We start from the raw sequence: 22,420 nt of genomic DNA on the forward strand, positions 1-22,420 counted from the left end.
CTGATGCATAATCCTGGGTTGGTCTGATGAATGATGTTATTATCTTTCTCAGCATGTCTTCATTTAAGAATGTGAATGCTATTCTCATATTTACAAGCAGTGTATACATATTCCGTACCTTCTCACTGATGTAGTCAGCCAGAGATAGTCTGTTACTGATAATCACACCTAGGTCCTGTGTGTAATTTTTTTTTTTTTTTCACCGGGTCGGTCAGGATCACTTGATGGTCGTGATCGGCAGCTTTTACCCTCCCGGAAGGGAGCTGAGAGCTGATATAGTCCGATCTAAGGGCAAGGCTGTGACCTTCACACACGCACACACCCGTCCCCTTGCTCAAGGGGGACAGTAACCACCCACTTCGTCAGTGAAACTTTTCACAACCTGAGTGAGGCTCGAACTCCCGTCCACCAGTTGGCAAGCGACAACGTTACCACTGCACCAGCGAGCGGTGTGTGTGTGTGTGTGTGTGTGTGTGTGTGTGTGTGTGTGTGTGTGTGTGTGTGTGTGTGCCAATGCAAGACCATGCAAAAACAGTGAAAGAAGAGTTCTGGGCAAATAAGGAAGTGTGCATGGAAAAGTTTGAGAGGAATGAGAAAGTGTTTTTGATTGGTGATAAGAATGGAAAAGTAGGGAATGTGAAGGTGGATGGAGTAGTTGGTGAGTGGGGTGTGCCTGCAGAAGTGGATGAAAATGGCAGTGCTCAAGTGAACTTTCGTGCAGGGAGGGGGTTGGTGACAGCCAATACCCTCATTAGGCACAAAATGATTCACAGGAATCCGTGGCGCGCGATGCGAAGGGTAGGTGGTGAACTGCATGAACGGAAGGCAATGATTAATTATGTGTGTGTCGATGACAGAATGATAAGGTATGTACTGGATGCAAGATCATACAGTGGTTGGACGAGCAGAATTTCTGACCACTACTTGGAGGTGGTGAAAGTCAAGGGTCAAATGCCATGGAGGAATAGAAGGAAGGAAGGACAGGAGGGAGCAGTCCATTTAAGAAGGGTAGAAGGGTTGGGGGGGGGGAAAAAAAAAAAAAAAAAAAAAAAAAAGGGGGCAAAATATAGGAGAGAAGTGGAGGAACGACTGGGTAAATATGATTTAGAGCAGATGGGGGAGGTGGAAGGTGTGTGCATGATATTCACAGATGAATTCTGTGCAGCATGTGAGGTGGTGTTTGGGGTGAAGAGAGGGTGAAAGAGGTTGCAAGGAATGGCAAGGTGGAATGAAGAGATGAGACAAACTGTGGCACAAAAGAAGAAAGTATATAGTGAGTGGTTGGGATGCAGTGGCATGGAGGAAGTTGACAGGCAGAGGAGACAGTTATACGTAGAAGAGAAGAGAGAGGTGAAAGGATGAGTAAGAGAGAGTAAGAAGAGAATGGATGAGGAATATGGAAGGAATTTGAGTGTAAAGTGGAGGAAATGTAAGATGTTCTGGAAGGATATAAAGAGAGTTAGACAGGGTGATAAAGAAGTTAGCTGGGGAGGGAAAGATAAAAATGTACAGGAGATTGATAGTGGAGAAGAGAGAAAATGTGAGTAAATGGTGGTAACATTTTAAGGAACTCTTAAACATACAGAATGAAAGTAAATCAAGTATAAGTGGCTGGGGAATGGCCTGAAGCAGGAAGGAGGTGAGAAGGGAGGAAGAGAGCAATGGGATGGAAGTAGCAGAAGCAATGAAGATAGTCAAAACAGAAGCATTTGCAGTAAGGAGTGGGTACTAGATACTTCCAGAAAAGCATTTACAACGCTGGGTGGTAACCTTATAACCAACCAACACGTGTTCCCTACGTGACAACAAGTGGGTTGGCAGAGGGTTAGTGCCCCTCCCCGGAAAACAACAAACTAAAAATACGAACATGAAGCCTCGGACCAGGACCTACCAAAAGGCGATGACTATGGACTGAGCAAAGCTACATGGACCGGATAGCTACATGGAATGTAAGGGCAGCAAATGATGAGGTGAAAGAAAGAGAGACTGTCCAGGTGCTTGAGGGTGCAAAAATGGATGTATGTGGACTAACTGAAACTAAATGGAGGTGAGAGTGTGAGAGAATGGGAGTATGGATGGGATATATGTGCGGGAGTAGGTGAGAATGAGAGGGCAAATGAAGGAGTGTGTATTGTTGTGAGTAACTAATGGAAGGAGAATATAAGAGAGTATGGATCAGTTGGCTAAAGGATTGTGTGGGTAAGAGTGAAAGTTGGACTACAAATGTGGGCGACTGTGTGTATGTATGTGCCAACACAAGTTTGTGCAAGAAGAATGAGAGAAGAGTTCTGGACAAATATGGAAGCGTGCTTGGAAAAGTTTGAAAGGAATGATTGGAGATATGGATGGAAAAGTAGGGAATGTCATGGTGGATGGAGTAGTTGGTGAGTGGGTGTGCCTGCAAAGATGGATGAGAATGGCAGTGCTTTAGTGGACATTTGTGCTGGGAGGGGATTGGTGATAGCTAATACCCTCTTCAGGCACAAAATGATCCATAGGTATACGTGGTGAGTGATAAGAGGGGTAGATGGTTAACTGACTGAACGGAAGGCAATGACTGATTATGTGTGGGTGGATGAAAGGATGCGAAGATGTGTAATGGACGCAAGAGTATATAGAGGCTGGGGGAGTGGACTTTCAGACCACCACTTGGTGGTGGTCAGAATCAAAGTCCAAACTAAATGATGAAATAGAAGAAGGGAAGTACAGGAGGAAGTAGTTCTTACAAGGGGGGTTGAAAAGTTACAAGAGGATAGAAAAAAGGCAGAATATAAGAGGGAAGTGGAAGAGCAATTGGGTAAATATAGATTAGAGCAAATGGGGGACACTGAAGGTGTGTGCAAGATATCCACAAAAGAAATCTGTGCAGCATGTGAGGTGGTGTGTGAGGGAAAGAGAAGATGAAACGGAATGCAGGGAACAGCATGGTGAACTGGAAGAGGTGAGAGAGGCTGTGGCACTAAAGAAGAAAGCATATAGTGAGTGGATGACAAATGGGGCATCGAAGAAGTTGAGATGATGGAAGAGAAAGTTATATGTAGAGATGAAGAGAGAGGTGAAAAACTTAGTACGAGAGAGTATGAAGAGAATGGATGAGGAATTTGGAAAGAATTTGAGTGTAAAGTGGAGGGAATGTAAGAAAATGTTCTGGAAAGAGGTAAAGAGAGTTAGACAGGGTGCCAAAGAAGTTAATTGGGGTGTGAAAGATAAAAATGGTAGATTACTAGTGAAGGGAGAAAAAATGAGCAGATGGAGAGAACACTTTAATGGATTGAACACAGAGAATGAAAGTAATGCAATATAAGTGGCTGGGGAATGGCTGGGAGGAGGAGGAATGTGAGAAGAGAGGAAGAAATCAGTAGGATGGAAGTTGTGGAAGCAATGAAGAATGTTAAAATGGGAAAAGCCCAGGGAATTGATGGAGTATGTGGTGAAATGTTGAAGCATGAGGGAGAGATAGTAACAGAATGGATGTGGAAGATGTGCAGATTGGCCTGGGAGGAAGGTAGAGTCCTGGAGGATTGGAAGTCAGGTATAATTATTCCTTTGTACAAAGGAAAATGGAAAAAAGAAGTGTGTGGTAATCATAGGGGCATTTGCCTTCTTAGTGTAATAGGAAAAGTGTATGGTAGGACACTTATTAACAGAGTTAGGGAAATAACAGAGGAATTAGCTGGAGAAGAACAAGGAGGTTTTAGGCAGGGAAGAGGTTGTGTTGATCAGATACTCATTTTTAGATCTTTAGTGGGAAGGTTTCTAGAGAAGGGAAAGGAGTTGTATGCAGCCTTCATGGATTTGGAGAAAGCATATGATACAGTGGATACACAAGGATTGTGGAATGTATTAAGAACATAAGGAGTAGATGCGAAGTTTCTGAAGGCCGTGAAGAGTATGTATGATGGTGCTAAGGCTGCAGTGCGTGTGGATGGTGAACTGAGTAAATTTTTCTATTTGAGGGCTGGATTGAAACAGTGATGTGTCATGTCTCCATGGTTGTTCAATCTGTATATGGATGGGGTTATAAAAGAGATATAAGGTAGGGCAGTGGATGTTGGAGCAGCCCTAATGAGACAGGACAGTGTTTGGAAACTCCCTGTACTGTTATCTGCAGACGATACTGTGTTGATAAGTGAAGACAAAGGGAAGCCGCAAGGCTTAGTGGATGAGTTTGGGAGTGTGTGTAAGAAACGGAATCTAAAGGTGAATGTAGGGAAGAGTAAAGTGATGGTCTTCGAGAGAAGTGAAGTCAGTGAATGTAGAGTGAGACTGAATGGAGAAGAAATGGAGAATGTGAGTGCGTTTAAGTACTTGGATAGTGTGATGAGTTAGGATGGAAGTTTAGAAGGTGAAGTGCTTGCAAGGGTGCAGCAGGGAAGAAAGGTTGCTGGTTCCTTGAAAGCAGTGATAAGAAACAGGGAAGTGAGCATGGAAGTGAAAAAGCTACTACATGACAGTACTGTACTCTGATACCAACTTTAACATATGGAAGTGAAGCTTGGACTTTGTTAGAGGGACAGAAGTCAAGAGTAACAGCAGTGGAAATGAGTTATTTGAGAGAAGCATGTGGAGTCACATGGAGAGACAGACTGACAGATGAGGAAGTGAAGGAGCGTTGAGGTGTGGCTGTGATAGGAAGCGTTAGGAGAAACACATGAAGGTGGTTTGGCCACGAGGAGAGGATGGAGAGTGAGAGATTGACGAGGAGAGTGTGTGAGTGATGTGGAGGGGGAGGCCAAGGATGAGATGGAGGGATGGAGTGGAGAGGTATATGAGAGAAGGGGGTAAGAGCTAGGAGCAGGGCAGTGAAATGGTGGGGGACAGAGTGACATGGAGACAATTTGTGGCCACCCCTTATGGGATTAAGGCATCTGGCAATAGATAGATAGATTTTGAGGACAATGCATAATTCTTACATACGGGTGTTTTTTCATGATAATATAAAGTACAAATTTTTCTCATTCATTTAAGGTGTGTTTGGTGCCTAATAATGAGGTTACAAAATACTTTGCGATGTTGTTCATATGTTTTGTGGTGTTGGTTATATACGTCAAGGGATGAAGATTTATCGGTTTTTACACACATGTACAGATATTTCTTTATTTATACAGTACCCTCGCATCCAACATGGTAATACTGTCATGCATGGGTCCCGTGTTGGACCAAAAACGTGTTGGACAAACAACAGAACTTATGGGGAAAAATGAATTATGTCAGCAACCCTAGGAAAAGCCACCCAAAATACCTACCATATACCTATACATATATCGGTACTACTGTAATTATAATAAATGGTACTGTGCTATGAATGATAACAACCTTTTAGGACAGTGTTGGTGGGCTTGCTGGGAATGGAAGGTGGTATCCAAGGCTGTAGGTAGTCCTACTGGGTCCCCGGAGGATGGCTGCTGGTGTCACTAGTGGGTAATGGCTGCTGCTCCTCCTCAACCTCCCTCATAAATCCTTCGAAATCACACTCAGAATCACTATCCTCGTCCACAGCCATGGAAGGTCCTGCTTCTGCCTGTCCTAGTACTCTGTAAGCCTTCACTGCTGCCAGGATCTTGTCTTGGTTCTTTATTATGGTCCTCACGTTGGCTTCATTCATGTCGTAGGCCTTGGCAATGTCAACTTTCCTCTCCCCTTTCTTCTTCCTCTCGATGCTTTCTAGCTTGGTGGCCTGAGGGAGGTGCCGCCGCTTCTTGGGGTTCTCAGAGGGCTTCCTAGGCATTGTGAGCAGGGTAAAATGCAGTAACAAGGGCAGAAAATGCAGCAAGAAAAAAAGCACCTTCCAATGTGAATTATGCGACTGAGTGGCGCTGTGGCGGGAGAAATTTAAACAAAACATCACGTGAGAGCAGAAGCGTTTTTAATTGGGCGACATCACAATCACCTCATGATAGTGGGCGGGGGAGGCTACTTGATCAGAAGTTTTTATTGGCTGTCAGCATCACGGGAACGTCCAGTATGACTGTGTTGGACCAGGGGTGATCGTGCTAGAGGCGAACCCTGCGGATTTCACCCACTTCTCAGAGGTCCGTCCGTATTATGCTAATGCACCCGTGTTACAGTAATTAAACTGAATTAAATCTTACTAATTATTGCTCTCCGTGCTGGACAAACGCGTGTTGGACGCGAGGGTACTGTACTTTTATTTAAATATTCCCAGTGGTCACCAGCAAAGGTATTAAAAGAAAACAAATAGATTTTCCTCAGACACTGCGGTTCCTACGGACAGAAGATTGCAGGTGGCAAAGGAACAAACTGAGCAAAGAATCTATGATTTATCTCTCAACTCATATATGCTGAAACAATTTACTGCCTGAGATGCAAATAATAGTTAATATATGTCTAAAGTATTATTATTTACAGATTATATGCATAAAACTGCTTACATTTCACCAATACCAACCATTATAACCACTGCTAGAATCTGTTATGTATAAGGTAAATAACCATCAGTATGACTGAGCAGCTATATCAATATTCGTCTTTATATGAACTAACACCATTTTAAAGTCATGGATACTGCTGTTAAGTTAAAATAACAGATTTATCTGCTGTACAAAGATGGAGAAAGCGGTCTCGGCTCCAGACCTGCATGGTGCCTGGCGTATGAGTGTTTGTCAACAGACTTTGTAAACATTCTTTGACAACAAGAAAGAAGGGTGCAAGATATGTCAGAGGCTGGGCCAGGTTCCCATCTGCCATGACAGAATCAATAAGAAGAATAGTGTGGGAAGAAAGGTGCAGGAGGGAAGGACAGAAGGACACTGGGAAACATGTGGTTGTGTTTTGATTTGTAGAGCATGTCGTACTGCAGGCAGCAACTATGTGGTGAAACAACTTTTTTTTTTTTTTTAAATACTTTTGCCGGTGACCACTGGGAGTAGTGTATATGAAATAAACTATAAATCAAGTAATATTCGTACGTATGTGTAAAATCGATAAATCTTTAACCCTTGACGTATATAACCAACACCACAAAACATTCGAACAACATCACAAAGTATTTTGTGACCTCATTATTAGGCACCAAACACAAATTAACTGAATGGGAAAATCCATCCATCCATCATCCAATCCTACACTGACCCATGAAGAGCATAGGAGCCCGAGGCTATGCAGTTGGTCCTGACATTTAAGATGAAAGTGACCAGCCTCACTCGTCCCTGAGTGGCATTACATGAGCAATCAACCCCAACATTTGTACATAATATTTTTATGAAAAAACACCCGTACATGAGCATTACGCATTGTCCTCAAAATAAAATAAGAAATTAAAAATTTTGGTGATATGTAGTATCTGTACCTTGTTTTGGCCTGCGGCATCTCCTACTGGGAAAGCCTCTGGGAATGATGGAGTGTGTGGTGAAATGATGAAGCATGGGGAGTGGATTATATGGACGATGTGCTGATTGGCCTGGGGGAAAGGTAGAGTCCCTGAGGATTAGAAGTCTGGTATAATTATTCCCCTGTACAAAGGAAAAAGGGAAAAGAAGTGTGTGGAAAACATAGAGGCATTTGTCTTCTTAGTGTAATAAGAAAAGTATATGACAGGATACTTACTGACAGGGTTAGGGAAATAACAGAGAAATCAGCTGGAATAGAACAGTGAGGCTTCAGGAAGAGAAGAGGTTGTTTAGATCAGAAATTCATCCTTAGGTCTTTTGTGGAAAAGTCTCTAGAGGGGGGAAAGAATTTGTATACGGCCTTCATGGATCTGGAGAATGCATATGACAGAGTAGATAGACAAGGAATGTGGAAAACATTAAGGGCGTCGGGCTATAGATAGATAGATAGATAGTGAAGAGTATGTATGAGGGTGCTAAGGCTGTAGTGCATGTGGAGGGTGAACTGAGTGAATTTTTCAATCTGAATGTTGGATGAAACAGGGATGTGTCACATCTCCATAGTTGTTTAATCTGTATATGGATGGGGTTATAGGAGATGCTGTAGGGCAGTGGATTTTGGAATGACACTAATGAAAGAAGGCAGCATTTGGAAACGTCCTGCATTGTTGTTTTTCAAATGATACTGTACTGTTAAGTCAAGACAACGTGGAACTGCAATGCTTGGTGAATGAGTCTGGAAAAGTGTGTAAGAAAAAGAATCTAAAGTGAATGTAGGGAAGGGTAAAGTTATGCTCTTTGAGACAAGTGAAGTCACTGAATGTGCTGTGTGGTTGGAGGATGAGGAAATGGAAAATGTGAGTGCATTTAACTACTTCAGTAGAGTGATGAGCAAGGATGGAAGTTTGGAGGAGGAAGTGCTTGAAAGGGTACAACAAGGGCGAATGGTTGCTGGTCCTTTGAAAGCTATCTTAAGAAACAGGGAAGTGAGTATGGACGTAAAAAAGTTGCTGCATGATAGTACTGTACTGTGATACCAACTCTAGCTTGGACCTTGTTGGAAGGGCATAAGTCAAGAGTGACAGCAGTGGAAATGAGTTATCTGAGAGGAGCATGTGGAGTTACATGGAAAGACAGACTGACAAATGAGGAAGTGAGGAGTGTTGTGATGTGGATGTGGATGTGATTCAAAGTGTTAGGAAAATACACTGAGATGGTTTGGCCATGTGGAGAGGATGGAGAGTGAGAGGCTGACCAGGAGAGTGTGTGAGTGAGGTGGAGGGGGGAAAGGGAGGGGGAGGCTGAGGATGAGATGGAGGGATGGAGTGGAGAGGTATATGAGAGAGGGGTGTGAGAGCTGAGGCAAGGACAGTGAAATGGCAGGGGATAGGGTGATATGGAGGTGATTTGTTTGTGGCCACCCCTTACGGGATTAAGGCATCTATCAATAGAGAGACAGACTTATGATGAAAAAGTTATGATATTTTTTAACAGAATCTTGACATCCTGACATATAATGAAGACTGTGTTGTGCTGAGGATAAGGAGAAACCCCAGTCTGTCTGGCTGAGCAGACCAACGAACCACAGGTATGCAGTCACCTCCAAAGGTATCCCATGCAGTGAACTAATGTTCCCTTGCAGTGAACAGTGCTTCACCACAGCAAGGCACAAGGATGAGCGTGGAGGTTTGGTTCCTGGATGAATGCCACACTTGCGTCTCTCCATAAAGGAAACTAGGACATCATAGTAGGCTCCACATAACCCCGTTATTTGATTAAATGGTTCCCACCTACCTTTGTAAATGGTTTCCTGCATTACAGGAAATCATTAGGATTGATGCTCAGTGTACAGTCATGTAATGATGAAGCTAGCTCCACGTCAAGTGAGTGGATGATGGTTGCCACTACCTATTACTTGTGCTAATTAGTACACATTCCTAACTTGTAAAGAGTCCTGTTGCTCCCAATTTGACATTATATATAACTTAATGAAAAGCTGTGATATTTAATGAGGACTGTAAGACTGATTTGCTTTCTACTGCATTTACAAATCTGTAAGTGAGAGAGAGAGAGAGAGAGAGAGAGAGAGAGAGAGAGAGAGAGAGAGAGAGAGAGAATAGGCCATTGCCTTTCTGGAGGAAGAGAGAGAATGGGTCATCTCCTTTGTGGAAGGAGAGAGAGAATGGGCCATCTCCTTTGAGAGAGAGAGAGAGAGAGAGAGAGAATGGGCCATCTCCTTTGTGGAGGGAAAGAGAGAATGGGCCATCTCCTTTGTGGAGGGGGAGAGAGAGAATGGGAGAGAGAATGGGCCATCTCCTTTGTGGAGGGAAAGAGAGAATGAGCCATCTCCTTTGTGGAGGGAGAAAGAGAATGGGCCATCTCCTTTGTGGAGGGAGAAAGAGAATGGGCCATCTCCTTTGTGGAGGGAGAGAGAGAATGGGCCATCTCTTTGTGGAGGTCCCTGGTGGGAGGAAGGCATCAGAGTTGATGATGATTATGATGCATTGTACAGCAAGGTCACCTTCTCTACACTATTTTTATTATCAATGTACCTCACTATGCTGCCCAAATATCACCACCAAATATTTTATACTATACATACCCAATTACATGCAAAGCTGATTTGGCAGTTCCTTAGATTCACAGCACAGAATGTATGGAAAAAGTTGTGATATATTGGAACACATCCCAGACTTAGTCATATATAAAATTATATACTTGATCTGCTAGAGTTCCCCAATTTATGGCATCATTTCATGGAAAAAATAATGCTAATTCTGAACACATCTTGGCCTGACAAAAACAACTACTTATACTGACCTTTTGGACATCATGTACTATGAGAAGGTACTTTCTGCTGGGGGAGAGGCTGTACTTGAAGGGACGCCATTCAGCCTGTGTGGAAAATATGTCAGGAATGAGCAATGAAATGGGAAGGTGTGTGTGTGTAATTCACCGGGTCGGTCAGGATCACTTGATAGTCGTGATCGTCAGCTTTTTACCCTCCCGGAAGGGAGCTGAGAGCTCATATAGTCTGATCTAAGGGCAAGGCTGTGACCTTCACACACGCACACACCCGTCCCCTTGCTCAAGGGGGACAGTAACCACCCACTTTGTCAGTGAAACTTTTCGCAACCTGAGCGAGGCGCGAACTCCCGTCCACCAGTTGGCAAGCGAGAACGTTACCACTGCACCGGCGAGCGGTGTGTGTGTGTGTGTGTGTGTGTGTGTGTGTGTGTGTGTGTGTGTGTGTGTGTGTGTGTGTGTGTGCATATTTCATGCTTATCATGATATATACCAAAATAAAAATCTGTAAGTGTATTTTAAACAAATTACAAATTCTAAATATACTGGTTTAACTAGTTCTACATTTCTGCCAGTTTTATCTAACTGTACTAACAACTACAGTAAAATGAAGTGCAGTACTGTATGAGTATACATTGAAGGCTCTTGTCACTTGCAGAAGGCCATATAAAAGATAATCTAGGAATAATCACCCTGCTAACATTTAGAACTTTCACCCTGTACTAAAAAAGAATATCAGTCTACCAGCAAAAGCTTAAGTCAGCAAAAGTTACCTCAAAAGTACAATGTCTTGGCATAATTACTGTATGATCCTACAACATTTATTATCCCCATCCACCCAGACATACTTTTCATTTTGCTACTGTTATCTCTAAGCTTAAAAAAGTTGTCTCGTACTGAAAGGACTAATTAAAGAAGGCTGTATTTAACTCATCCTCTACAAAATGTATCACTGATGCCAAATACAATCATCTGATGGAAGTATGAATAAACTACAGATTATGAACTCAACGGTGAAGTTGCTAACCACTTCAAGAAGTTGGTCCTTTTTATAATTGTGCCACTGCCACTGCTGGTATAGCACTTAAATAATCATAATTTTACCACATTTGCAAAACCAATACTTCTGTACCAAATGTGAAATACAATTCCATTATTATTATTTTTTTATTTATATGGGCTCCAACATGCTTGCATGTCCCCTTTGAATTTCTAATGACAGCTCACCCTGGTGCTCTATCTCTGGTGGCCTCCCTATTCAATCCCTTATCTCTGAGGTTACACTCCATGACCCTGTCCCAGGTCTATTTGGGTCTGACTCTCGCAACCCTATCCTCGACATTCACACCCCTCACCTTCCGGACCCAGTTGTCATCTTCTATCCTCTCAACATGCCTGAACCATCTCAATCTACCCTCCCTCATCACAACACTAATATACTCAAGTCCAATCCTTCCTCTCAACTCTTCAGTCACAATCCTAATCCCTCAGGCCTCTCAGTCCAAGAATGCACTCCCATACAGCATTAAACTCCTAACACATGCTGTATACAATGACCTCTCAGTGCGAAGGGAGAGCCCCCTCAATGTCAGGCGAAGCAACAGCTCCCTGAACTTCCTTCAACCACTTCTTACCATAACCAGAGCTAGCTCCAGCCCCACCTCCTGCACATAACATGTCCCCCAACTAGCAAAGCTCTTCCACACACTCAAGAGATTCTCCAGCAAAGAACAATTCTTTCGTGCCTCTCAATCTCATGATCTCTCCGACACACCTCACTTATGAAATCAGCATTATTTTGTAGCCCACCTCTAATACCACTACACTATTCATGCACCCACTTATCACAAACACTGCACAAGATGGGGTTGCTTCCCATATCCTTATGGCAACTGCACATGGCCACGCTTCGTCTTCTTTGACCGTACTGCCACCAGCCCTTGATATCATCACTTCTGTTTTATCTGCATTTACTTTCAAACCCTTGTTTCCTATTCCATCTATCCACTTCCTAAAGCTATCCTCCAGCTCCCTCTCATTTTCTGCAATCAACACCAAGTCATCAGCATACAACATCTCCCATGGGAGTCTATTCCTGATGTCATATGAGAGAGCTTCAAGCACCGTGATAAACAATAAGGGGCTCAAGACTAGCCCCTGATGCACCCCACCTTTCATGGAAAACTCATTCAAATTTTTGTTTAGTCTCACCTGAGTGCAAGCACCCTTGGACGCACAGCCAAAACCACTCTAACCTTCCATTCCTCGATCCCAATCTTTCTCACTGCCCACTTGACCTGCTCCCAAGGAACCCTGTCAAAGACCTTCTCTAAATCAACAAAAACAAAGTATGGCTTCCTCTTCTTCCCTATACATTTTTTCTGAAGCTGTTAGATAATGAACATTGCATCAGTGGTCCCTTTGCAGGCACAAACCCATGCTGCATCTCAGCAATATTCATTCTTTCCCCTATCATACCTTCCAAAACCTTTTCCATTAACTTCATTACTTGGTTCCAGAATTTTATGCCTCTGATAACAATAATATAATAATAATAATAATAACATCCATCCATCCATCATCCAATCCTACGTTGCCCCATGAGGAGCGTAGGAGCCCTGGGCTAGGCAGTTGGTCCTGACATTTAAGATGAGAGTGATCAGCCTCACTCATCCCTGAGTGGCATTACGTGAGCAATAAACCCCAACCACCCCTTGGATATAAACCTTCACCAGCTCAATCTGATTGGAGCACAATAATTACCCACTAACCCACCAGACGCCAAAATTTGGTTATATGGTTACCACCCAGCGTAGTAAATGGTTTCCTGGTGTACAGGAAACCATTTGGCTTGTCACTCAGTGTAGAGTCACCCACAGGCAGAAGGAAGAGCAAAGAATGAAGGAATGAAAGACAGAAGAGGGAGTGTAAAGTCACCTGTAGGCAGAAGGACGAGGAAATAGTGAAGGAAAGAAAGACAGAAGAAGATGGAAGGAAAGAAGGATGGAGGAGAGGAAAGGGCAGCACCCGAGAGCAGCCCTACATTTCTACATTGAATGAGAGGATAGTGAGTGCCCCCACCTACCACATAAATAATAATAATAATAATAATAAATACTAATACAGTACTACTACTACTACTACTAATACAGTACTAATATTTATATTATTAATAACAATAATAATAATAATAATAATAATAATAATTTGTGGTAGGTGGGGGCACTCAGCATCCACTCACTCAATGTAGTGCTGCTCTTGGGTGTCTGCCCTGTCCTCTCCTCCATCCTTCTTTCCTTCCATCTTCATCTATCTTTCTTTTCCTCATTCTTTCCTCGTCCTTCTGCCTACGGGTGACTTTACACTCCCTCTTCTGTCTTTCATTCCTTCATTCTTTGCTCTTCCTTCTGCCTATGGGTGATTCTACACTGAGTGACAAGCCAAATGGTTTCCTGTACACCAGGAAACCATTTAGTATGCTGGGTGGTAACCATATAACCAAATTTTGGCGCCTGGTGGTTTAGTGGGTAATTACTGTGCTCCAATTGGATTGAGCCAGTGAAGGTTTATATCCAAGGGGTGGTTGGGGTTTATTGCTCACGTAATGCCACTCAGGGATGTGAGGTTGGTCACTCTCATCTTAAATATCAGGACCAACTGCCTAGCCCCAGGCCCCTTCGCTCCTCATGGGGCAATGTAGGATTGGATGATGGATGGATGGATGAATAATAGTAGTAGTAGTAATAATAATAACAATAATTATTAGCAGTAGTACAGGTAATAGTAACCTCTTGAAACCAATGATGGATTTCTTAGTGTATTTTTCCACTTTCAGTGGCTATTATCAAAGTATGGAAGAAAGGCTGCTCGTACTGATGGGAAAGGCTGTATCTAAATTCTGCACTCCAAAGTCAATCATAAACTGAGTGAAAACCTCACAGAAAATAAATCAATACTTCTGATAAAGTAGTCTATTGTAGTCAATAGTACTGTACCCCATGGAAAACTAACCATGATCTCCTCTGGGACGATTTCTTTGGTAGTGAGGGTATCAGCACTGAACATGTTGAGTGCCCCATTTTCTGTTCGGTACAGGAACTCCTTTCCTGTGGATGAAAAATAATATTGTATAAAAAGAAGCCAATCTGATGGGAAAAAAAGTGAGCATCAATACTAATGGAGAGAGAGAGAGAGAGAGAGAGCAGACCTACCATTTGATACAGAAATGAATATTTGTTGTTATACCACTTTGAGTACACCGCTTCCCGTTCGATCAGCGAAGTTAGGCAACGTTGGGTCTGGTTAGTACTTGGATGGGTGACCGCCTGGGAACACCAGATGCTGTTGGCATCCCTACGTCAAGTGGGGATGGTGGAGGATTAGTGCCCCTCCCTGTAAAACAATTAACTCTAAGCCCTTGGCCACCCCGTCTGGGATACATGGCGTCTGGCAATGGATGGATGGATGGATATTTTTTGTTCACTTCATGGTCTTCTCCCCTAACAAACAAACATGAAAACTCAGCATTAACGAACACTGACTGCACACCATTTGTCAATTAATTTTTGCTCAAATCCCCAACTTTCCTCTAGAATAGTCAGCATTACATCCATGCCCGAAACTTTTCTGGCGGTTGACCAGGGACAATGTAAAAAACTGAGTGGTTCTAAAATTAATCTTAACTTCTTTCAGTTCTCAGCTGGACAGTGCACACACACACACACACAAACACACACACACACACACACACACACACACACACACACAAATTGGAATACAGTACTTTAGATGTAAGAAGCCATGAAAGCTGTTGGGATCAAAAGCTCCTGGATCTTGTGCAGTTTCTCCAAACACAGCATGTAATGGAAAACACCAGAAAAAAGGGACTTCATGATCCATCAGTACTAGATCTTATATTTACTAGGCAAGAAAATGATACTGATAATATGATGTAACACCCTCCATTCAGCAAAAGAGACCATGCAATATTAAATTGCAACTACAAGACCGCATATGACAGTTACCAGTGATGAGTTACAGAAAGAGTCTAAACAGCAAAAAGGGCAATTACCATGACCTAAAGAAGTACAGTACTTCTTAGAAATAGATTGCGAAAAGGAGCTTAGAGGAAAAGATTTCAATGTTATATATAGAAAATTCTGTGATTTTTATGAAATAGAGTCCAAAATTACATCCCACAGCACAAAGAAACAGATATGAAACTAAAGAAATGGTTTAATACACAATGTAAAAAAATCAAAAGAAAAAAGAGACTTGCTGTGGAATAGATACAGAAGACACAATAGTGAGTGGCATATCACAACTATAAACAGGCAAGAAATGATTAGACAAGGATAAGGAAGGAAGCCCAGTGACAGTTTGAGGAAGACGTTATAAATAAAAGTAGTGATCAACCTAAACTGTTTTACAGCGACATCCAAAGCAAAACCAAGTTAAAGATAAAATTCAGTTCATTACGGACAAGGGGATCATCTACTGTATGCACAAGAGAAAAATATTTGTAATGCAGTAAATAAAAATTTCCAGTACGTTTTTACAGAAGAAAATAATTTTAAGAGAGAAGACATGGAACATGTATGTCCACACATATTACCAGATATACAAATACAGTAGGTATGCACAGTGCGCGAGTTTATGGGCGGCCAAGGAAGTCGCATACTAGGATTTCATGTACTGTGAATACATAAACTCATGGGAAAAATTACATATGGGCAGCACCCCTCTTCATCAGTAACCCTTGAGACTCCTTTCAGACCTAAGTATTGTACTGTACAGGGAAACTATCTAAGACATATTACCTAAGATAAAGTAAACCAACAAGATTATGGCTTTGCTAAATCAACAAGGATATGGCTTAACTAAACCAACAAGAATATGGCTGCTCACCTTAACCCAATAGGACAACAGGCTTGATGGATGTAAGAAGGGGATCTGAGGCAGGGTGAGGCACCTAGCATGCACCTCCTGCACCACCCGACTCACCACTCTCGTCACCAGCACTTTCGACACTTTCACTAGCTAATGCACTCATTTCGTTCATAAACCCTTCAAAGTCTATTTCTGACACCTCAGACATCGCATCATCCTCTTGATCCTCCCAAGGAAATGGCTCTTCTGATGTTGAAAGTGATTCCTCACTTTCTTGAGGCCGCAGGTAATGGGTGATGAGGGTTCGCTTCCTTCTGTTAACCTCTTGGTTGTGCCTGTCTGTGTAATAGCGAAGGTTCTGTCCAGTGAAGTCATCACTTCCTCCACTCGCAACTGACAGTGTTCAATGTCCTTGAATTTTTCCTTGAATTTATCTAGGGCACACAGTACCCAGCTGATCCCCATCATCGACAAGTCTCCACTCTCCATCACTGGTGCTGGGCGGACCGTAGGCAATCATTGGCGTGTCTTGGGATGGCAATGTTGCGTGCACAGGGTAACCCCAGATTTGGGCCACTCTTCGGTGCCATCTCGCCTATTAGGAGTTCAATTCACGTACTATTATAAAATACACTAAAATTTGATAAAAAATAGGTCTTCGCGTACTATGCGATTCACGTACTGTGAGCTTGCGTACTGTGCGTACCTACTGTACTAGAAAAAGAATACAGGACGAGTTAAGTAAATTAGACAAAGGAAATGCATATGGTCCGGATGAAATTTCAGGCTGGGTGCTACATGAATGTGTAGAAGTTAAGTAGATCAATATATTTAATATTTAAGGAATCCTTAAGTCAAGGTAAACTACATGATCTTTGGAAAAAAGCAAACATTGTTCCCCTATTCAAGAAAGTATCACTGACCAGTGTTGTAAGATATTAGAAAAGCTGATGAGAAAAGTTTGGGTAAACCATTTAGAACACAGCATGATAACAGAAAGGCAGGTCAGTTTTAGAAAGGAAAACCATGTGTTACTAATCTATTAAGCTATAATGACAGAGTTCCGAAACATTACAGAAAAGAGGACGGGTGGACAGTATCTATTTAGATTTCAAGTAAGCATTTGACAGAGTACTGCACCAAAGACTTTCATGCAAAACTGTACCATCAAGGAGAAGGCCAAGGCAACTTGTACTGTTGGATGCAGAATTTTCACAGAAAATGAGAACAGTACTAAGGGGAAATTACTCATCATGGAGGGAAGTGACTAGCACAGTTCCACACGGCTCGGTGCTGGCACCAATTACCAGTACGTTTTCAGTATATATAAATGACATAGACAGTAACACTGGAAATGGAAGGTAACTAAATTTGTTTGCTGATGATGCAAAAATACAAAGGAAAATTACTAACAGATTCTTTCAGAGAACTACAAGAAGAATTAAATAGGCTTCATGAATGGAGCTATAAATGGCTAATGGAATTTAATTTGGATAAGTGTCATGTAATTTTGGTAAAAGTGAAAAAAGACCAGTTAGGAAGTTCAACCTTACACATGTCAGAAAGGGAGAAGGACCTAAGAGTGATTATCAATAACATACTATCTCTGGCTGCCCACATCAGTGGGAAGATATGTACCGGTAACTTGTATACACTGCCTGCTAGTATGAGAATAACATTCACATATATAAATGAACACATGCTGAGAAAGATAATGACATCATTCATCAGACCAACCCTGGAATACACATCAGTTGTCTGGAATCCTCATCTCAAAAAACACACCAGTAAGACTGAAAAAGTACAAATGGCTGCTACAAGATGGGTACCAAGCTTAAGGGATCTAAGCTATGAAGAAAGAATAGAAAAACTGAATCTACCAACATTACATGGGAGAAGGAAAAGAGGAGACATGATTATGCTACATAAATGCATCTCAAGGAAAGATGAAATGGACATAAATGAATATATAACCTATGAGGAAGCATCACCAAGAGGACACTACAAAAAACTACATAAAATGAGAGGCGATAAAGACGTAAGGAAATTCAGTTTCCCAAACAGGGCAAGTGATTAGTGGAATGCACTACCAAATGAAATAGTGTGTGCCAAAACTATTAACAAATTTAAGGATATGTATGATAAAAATGGTTTAATACATGGGACAGTATGAGCTTGACTCATTCCAGTAAATATACAATTAGGCAAGAACAATTAAGTAAGAACACACACACACACACACACACACACACACACACACACACACACACACACACAGGAGGATTTGGATAGGATACACAATTGGAGCCGGACGTGGGAAATGAAATTTAATGTAAAGAAATGTAAAATATTGGAAATGGGTAAAAGTACCAGGAGACCATCACTGAATTATTTTTTGGGTAATGAATTAATCACAAAAAGGAGAGAAGAGAAAGATTTGGGAGTGCTGGTCCAAGATAGTTTGTCACCAGAAAAGCACATTAACAAGATAGTTGGAGAGACTTATAAGCTCTTGACTAACATAAGAGTAGCATTTCATTATATGGATGAGGAAATGATGAAAAAATTGATAGTGGCCATGATTCGCCCCAGGTTAGAATATGCAGCGGTAGTGTGGTCCCCACACAAAAAGAAAGATATAAACAAGATTGAGAGAATACAAAGAACAGCAACCAAGATGGTCCCCAGTCTGACAGACCTGTCATACAGAGAGAGGCTGGAAAAACTGGATTTGCCTTCGTTAGAGGAAGGGAGAAAGAGGGGAGACATGATTGCGGTGTTCAGGACCATGGTGGGAGTAGATAAAATTGACAAAGAAGATCTGTTTGTATGGGATAAGAGAGCAACAAGAGGACATGGAATGAAATTGAAAAAGTCAAGCTGCTTGAAGGATATCAAGAAATATAGCTTTCCTTACAGAAGTATAGACTTATGGAATAGCCTGGACAAAGAGATCGTCCAGTCTAAAAACTTAAACGAGTTTAAAGTTAAATTCGACTTATTGAGAAACAGCGACGGAAACCCACGAGCATAGTACATTCCGTGTATATCACAATTAGGTATATTCTTAAATATTTGGAACGACTTAGACAAAGAGGTGGTGCATGAGAAAAACATTCATGTGTGTAAAGGTAGACTTGATAAATGTGGATATGGAGACAGGACAACACGAGCATTGCTCAATTCCTGTATACTACAAATAGGTAAATACAAATAGGTAAATACACACACACACACACACACACACACACACACACACACACACACACACACACACACCAGATAATATCAGAAAAAGAAATACTGGAGGAGTTACGTAAATCAGACAAAGGAAAAGCAAATGGTCCTGGCAAAATCTCATGCTGGGTGCTACATGAATGTGCAAAAGAGTTAAGTAGACCAATATATTTAATATTCAGGGAATCCTTGGGTCAAGGTAAACTACCTGATATTTGGAAGACAGCAAACATTGTTCCCCTATTCACGAAAGGGACTAGACAAAATCCACTCAACTACCAACCAGTATCACAAACCTGTGTTGTAAGTAAGATATTAGAAAAGCTGATAAGAAAAGTTTGGGTAAACCATCTAGGAGAAAACAATATGATATCGTAACAGAAAGGCAGTTTGGTTTTAGAAAGGTAAAACCATGTGTTACTAATCTGTTAAGCTACTATAATAGAGTTGCAGAAACACTGCAGAAAAGAGAAGAATGGGTAGACAGTACCTATCTAGATTTCAAGAAAGCAATACCTATCTAGATTTCAAGAAAGCATCTTACAGAGCACCGCACCAAAGACTTTTATGGAAACTATACTATCAAGGAGGAATCAAAGGCAACCTGTACTGCTGGATACAAGATTTTCTCAGAAAAAGGGAAATGAGAACAGTACTAGGGGGAAATTACTCATCATGGAGGGAAATGACTAATGGAGTTCCACACAGCTTAGTGCTGGCACCAACTGTTTTTAGTGTATATAAATGACATACATAGTAACACTGGAAATGAAAGCTATCTAAATATGTTTGCTGATGATGAAAAAATACAACGGAGAATTACTAACACAGATTCTTGTAGAAAGCTACAAGAAGAATTACATAAACTTCATGAATGGAGTGATAAATGGCAAATGGAATTCAATGTGGACAAGTGCCATGTAATTATGTTTGGTAAAAGTGGAAAAAGACCAGATTGGGATTATTAGTTAGGAGGTAAAACCCTACACACATCAGAAAGAGAGAGGGACCTAGGAGTGATTATTAATAACAGACTATCTCTGGCTGAACACATCAATGAGGAGGTAAGGAACATGTATACACTGCTTGCTAATATGAGCACAGCATTAACATACATAAATGAACACATCCTGAGAGAGATAATAACATCATTCATCAAATCAATCCTGACATAAGCATCAGTAGTCAGGAATCCTCAAGAAACACATAGATAAGATTGAAAAAGTTCAAAGGGCTGCTACAAGATGGGTACCAAGCTTAAGGGATCTAAGCTACGAAGAAAGACTAGAAAAGCTGAATCTACCTAAAACGCAGTATAGTGCAACAGGGGCGCACCGACACCCCCACAAGGAGCCCATAGAGAAGCAACGACAGCATGCCGGGACTCGGAGCAACAATGGCATAAGTCCACCCTGGCCATGCGCCCGTATGACCAAGAGCTCACCTGCCGCCACCATAGCAGGAATACCAGACTACCTTCCAGGTGAGCCTTCCCCAACCAGCTTCGGGGTGGAGCTGTTTCTCCAGCTCCTGCCAGCACCCCCCAGACGGCCTGTAGCCACTCAACCTTCCTGAAGGAGACGGCCTGTAGCCGCTCTGAGGGAAATATGGAGACGGCCTGTAGCCGCTCTGAGGGAAATATGGAGACGGCCTGTAGCCGCTCTGAGGGAAATATGGAGACGGCCTGTAGCCGCTCTGAGGGAAATATGGAGACGGCCTGTAGCCGCATTGAAGGTGTCTTCCTCGAGATGGCCCGTAGTCACTCTGAGGGAAATAAGGAGATGGCCTGTAGCCGCTCTGAAGGTGCCCTTCTTGAGACGGCCTGTAGCCACTCAACCCTCCCGAAGGAGACGGCCTGTAGCCGCTCTGAGGGGAATCAGGAGACGACCTGTAGCCGCTCCGAAGGTGCCCTTGGGTCTGCTGGTAGCTGCTCCCTCCCCCAGGCCACGGCCAGTAGCCGGGCCTTGGTGATGGCCGGCAGCCGTGCCCTGGCCCTACGGCAGGAGACAGCCTGTAGCCGCTCCTCTGTCGGAAGCTGATGCCTGTGCTCTGGTCCATGACCCAGAGGGAGTCCCAAGCCTAGAAGAGTACTGGAGAGGCCCCGTGGTCTCCCCCAGCCTCTGCTCCCTGCAATCGGCTCTGGAGAGAGCTCACCTGATGGACCTCAATGCAGGCCGGTGCAGCAGCCCCTTCCTGATGGCACCGCCAAGCACCGGGGACCGCAGCCCTCAGGAACCCCAGACTGCCCCCAGGACTCCCGGGCGGGAACTCCCCACACCCCGACGCCGGAGATCTCCGTCCTCCATCAGGCAACTGAGCGAAAGGTTCAGGCAGTTATTCGGCCCCAGACCTGAGGGCCATACTCCCGCCCCCAGCCCCAAGATCACAGGGCCCTTCACCACCCACAGCCCCGGATGAGAAAGGACGCCCCTGTGCGTGATCCTGTGGCCTCTGGATGTAGAGGCCCCCGACGGAACCCAGCCCCGTCAGTAGTAAGGCTGTGACACCCCCGCCGCCCTTTTACCTGACAGCCACGACCCACGGGTCCAAAAGGAGTGACAGTGATAGTATGGTGTCTGTGACCCAGTAACATAGAGGCAGAGCAGTGAACTAACCATCTAACGAAAGTCAGTGATAATACCAAAGTGGTGGAGTGAGTAACAGTGACAGTGTAACCGCGAAAACGGCCACCTAGTGAGAGACGGGTCTATCATAGTGAATACGCTACCACCAGATAATACCTCCTAATACTAAAACCGTATCTAGACCCCAGTGCCAAAGAAACACTTACCAACAAGGAACAATATCAGCAACTCCAAGAATATATAAAACCCAGACTTCCTATAACTAATAATACTCTGCCTCAAGTGCTATCCATTTTGATCCAAGCAGTATCCTGCACGATACTGATAACCCATATCTAGAAATAAGAGTTATAATTGTCCAGTGTATCTGTATCAGTGACATCTACTCGTTCCCCTGTCCAACTTAGTAATACATGTGTAAGGTTGTTGCCTTGAGTTTTTGTGTCCTACCTCTCTCCTATTTCTCTAAGCTCCAGTCTAGAAAGACAGCCCCGCTACACACTAGGCGTTTACGGGACAGGAAGCCGACCCTTAAAACATCTAGCATTACACTAC

General features: G+C 42.8%; 1 protein-coding gene and 1 pseudogene across 1 annotated transcript in view; one reads left to right on the forward strand and one right to left on the reverse strand.

Annotated features, from left to right (window-relative positions):
• The window catches only part of LOC145411048 (venom dipeptidyl peptidase 4-like), a 291,505-nt gene that overhangs the window by 136,194 nt on the left and 132,891 nt on the right, over positions 1-22,420 (reverse strand). Inside the window, exons 4-5 of the mRNA XM_080281110.1 lie at positions 14,166-14,260; positions 10,170-10,244 (exon numbers count right to left, since the gene is read on the reverse strand). Coding sequence (XP_080137236.1) covers positions 10,170-10,244; positions 14,166-14,260 — 170 coding nt within the window. The remainder of the gene's footprint in view (positions 1-10,169; positions 10,245-14,165; positions 14,261-22,420) is intronic.
• Positions 14,386-14,504, forward strand: LOC145411087 (5S ribosomal RNA; annotated as a pseudogene).

Source organism: Coenobita brevimanus, chromosome 87 (genome assembly GCF_032717465.1).
Source record: "Coenobita brevimanus isolate Jiangsu-jjx chromosome 87, ASM3271746v2, whole genome shotgun sequence".
In the NCBI taxonomy this organism is placed as follows: Eukaryota; Metazoa; Arthropoda; class Malacostraca; order Decapoda; family Coenobitidae; genus Coenobita; species Coenobita brevimanus.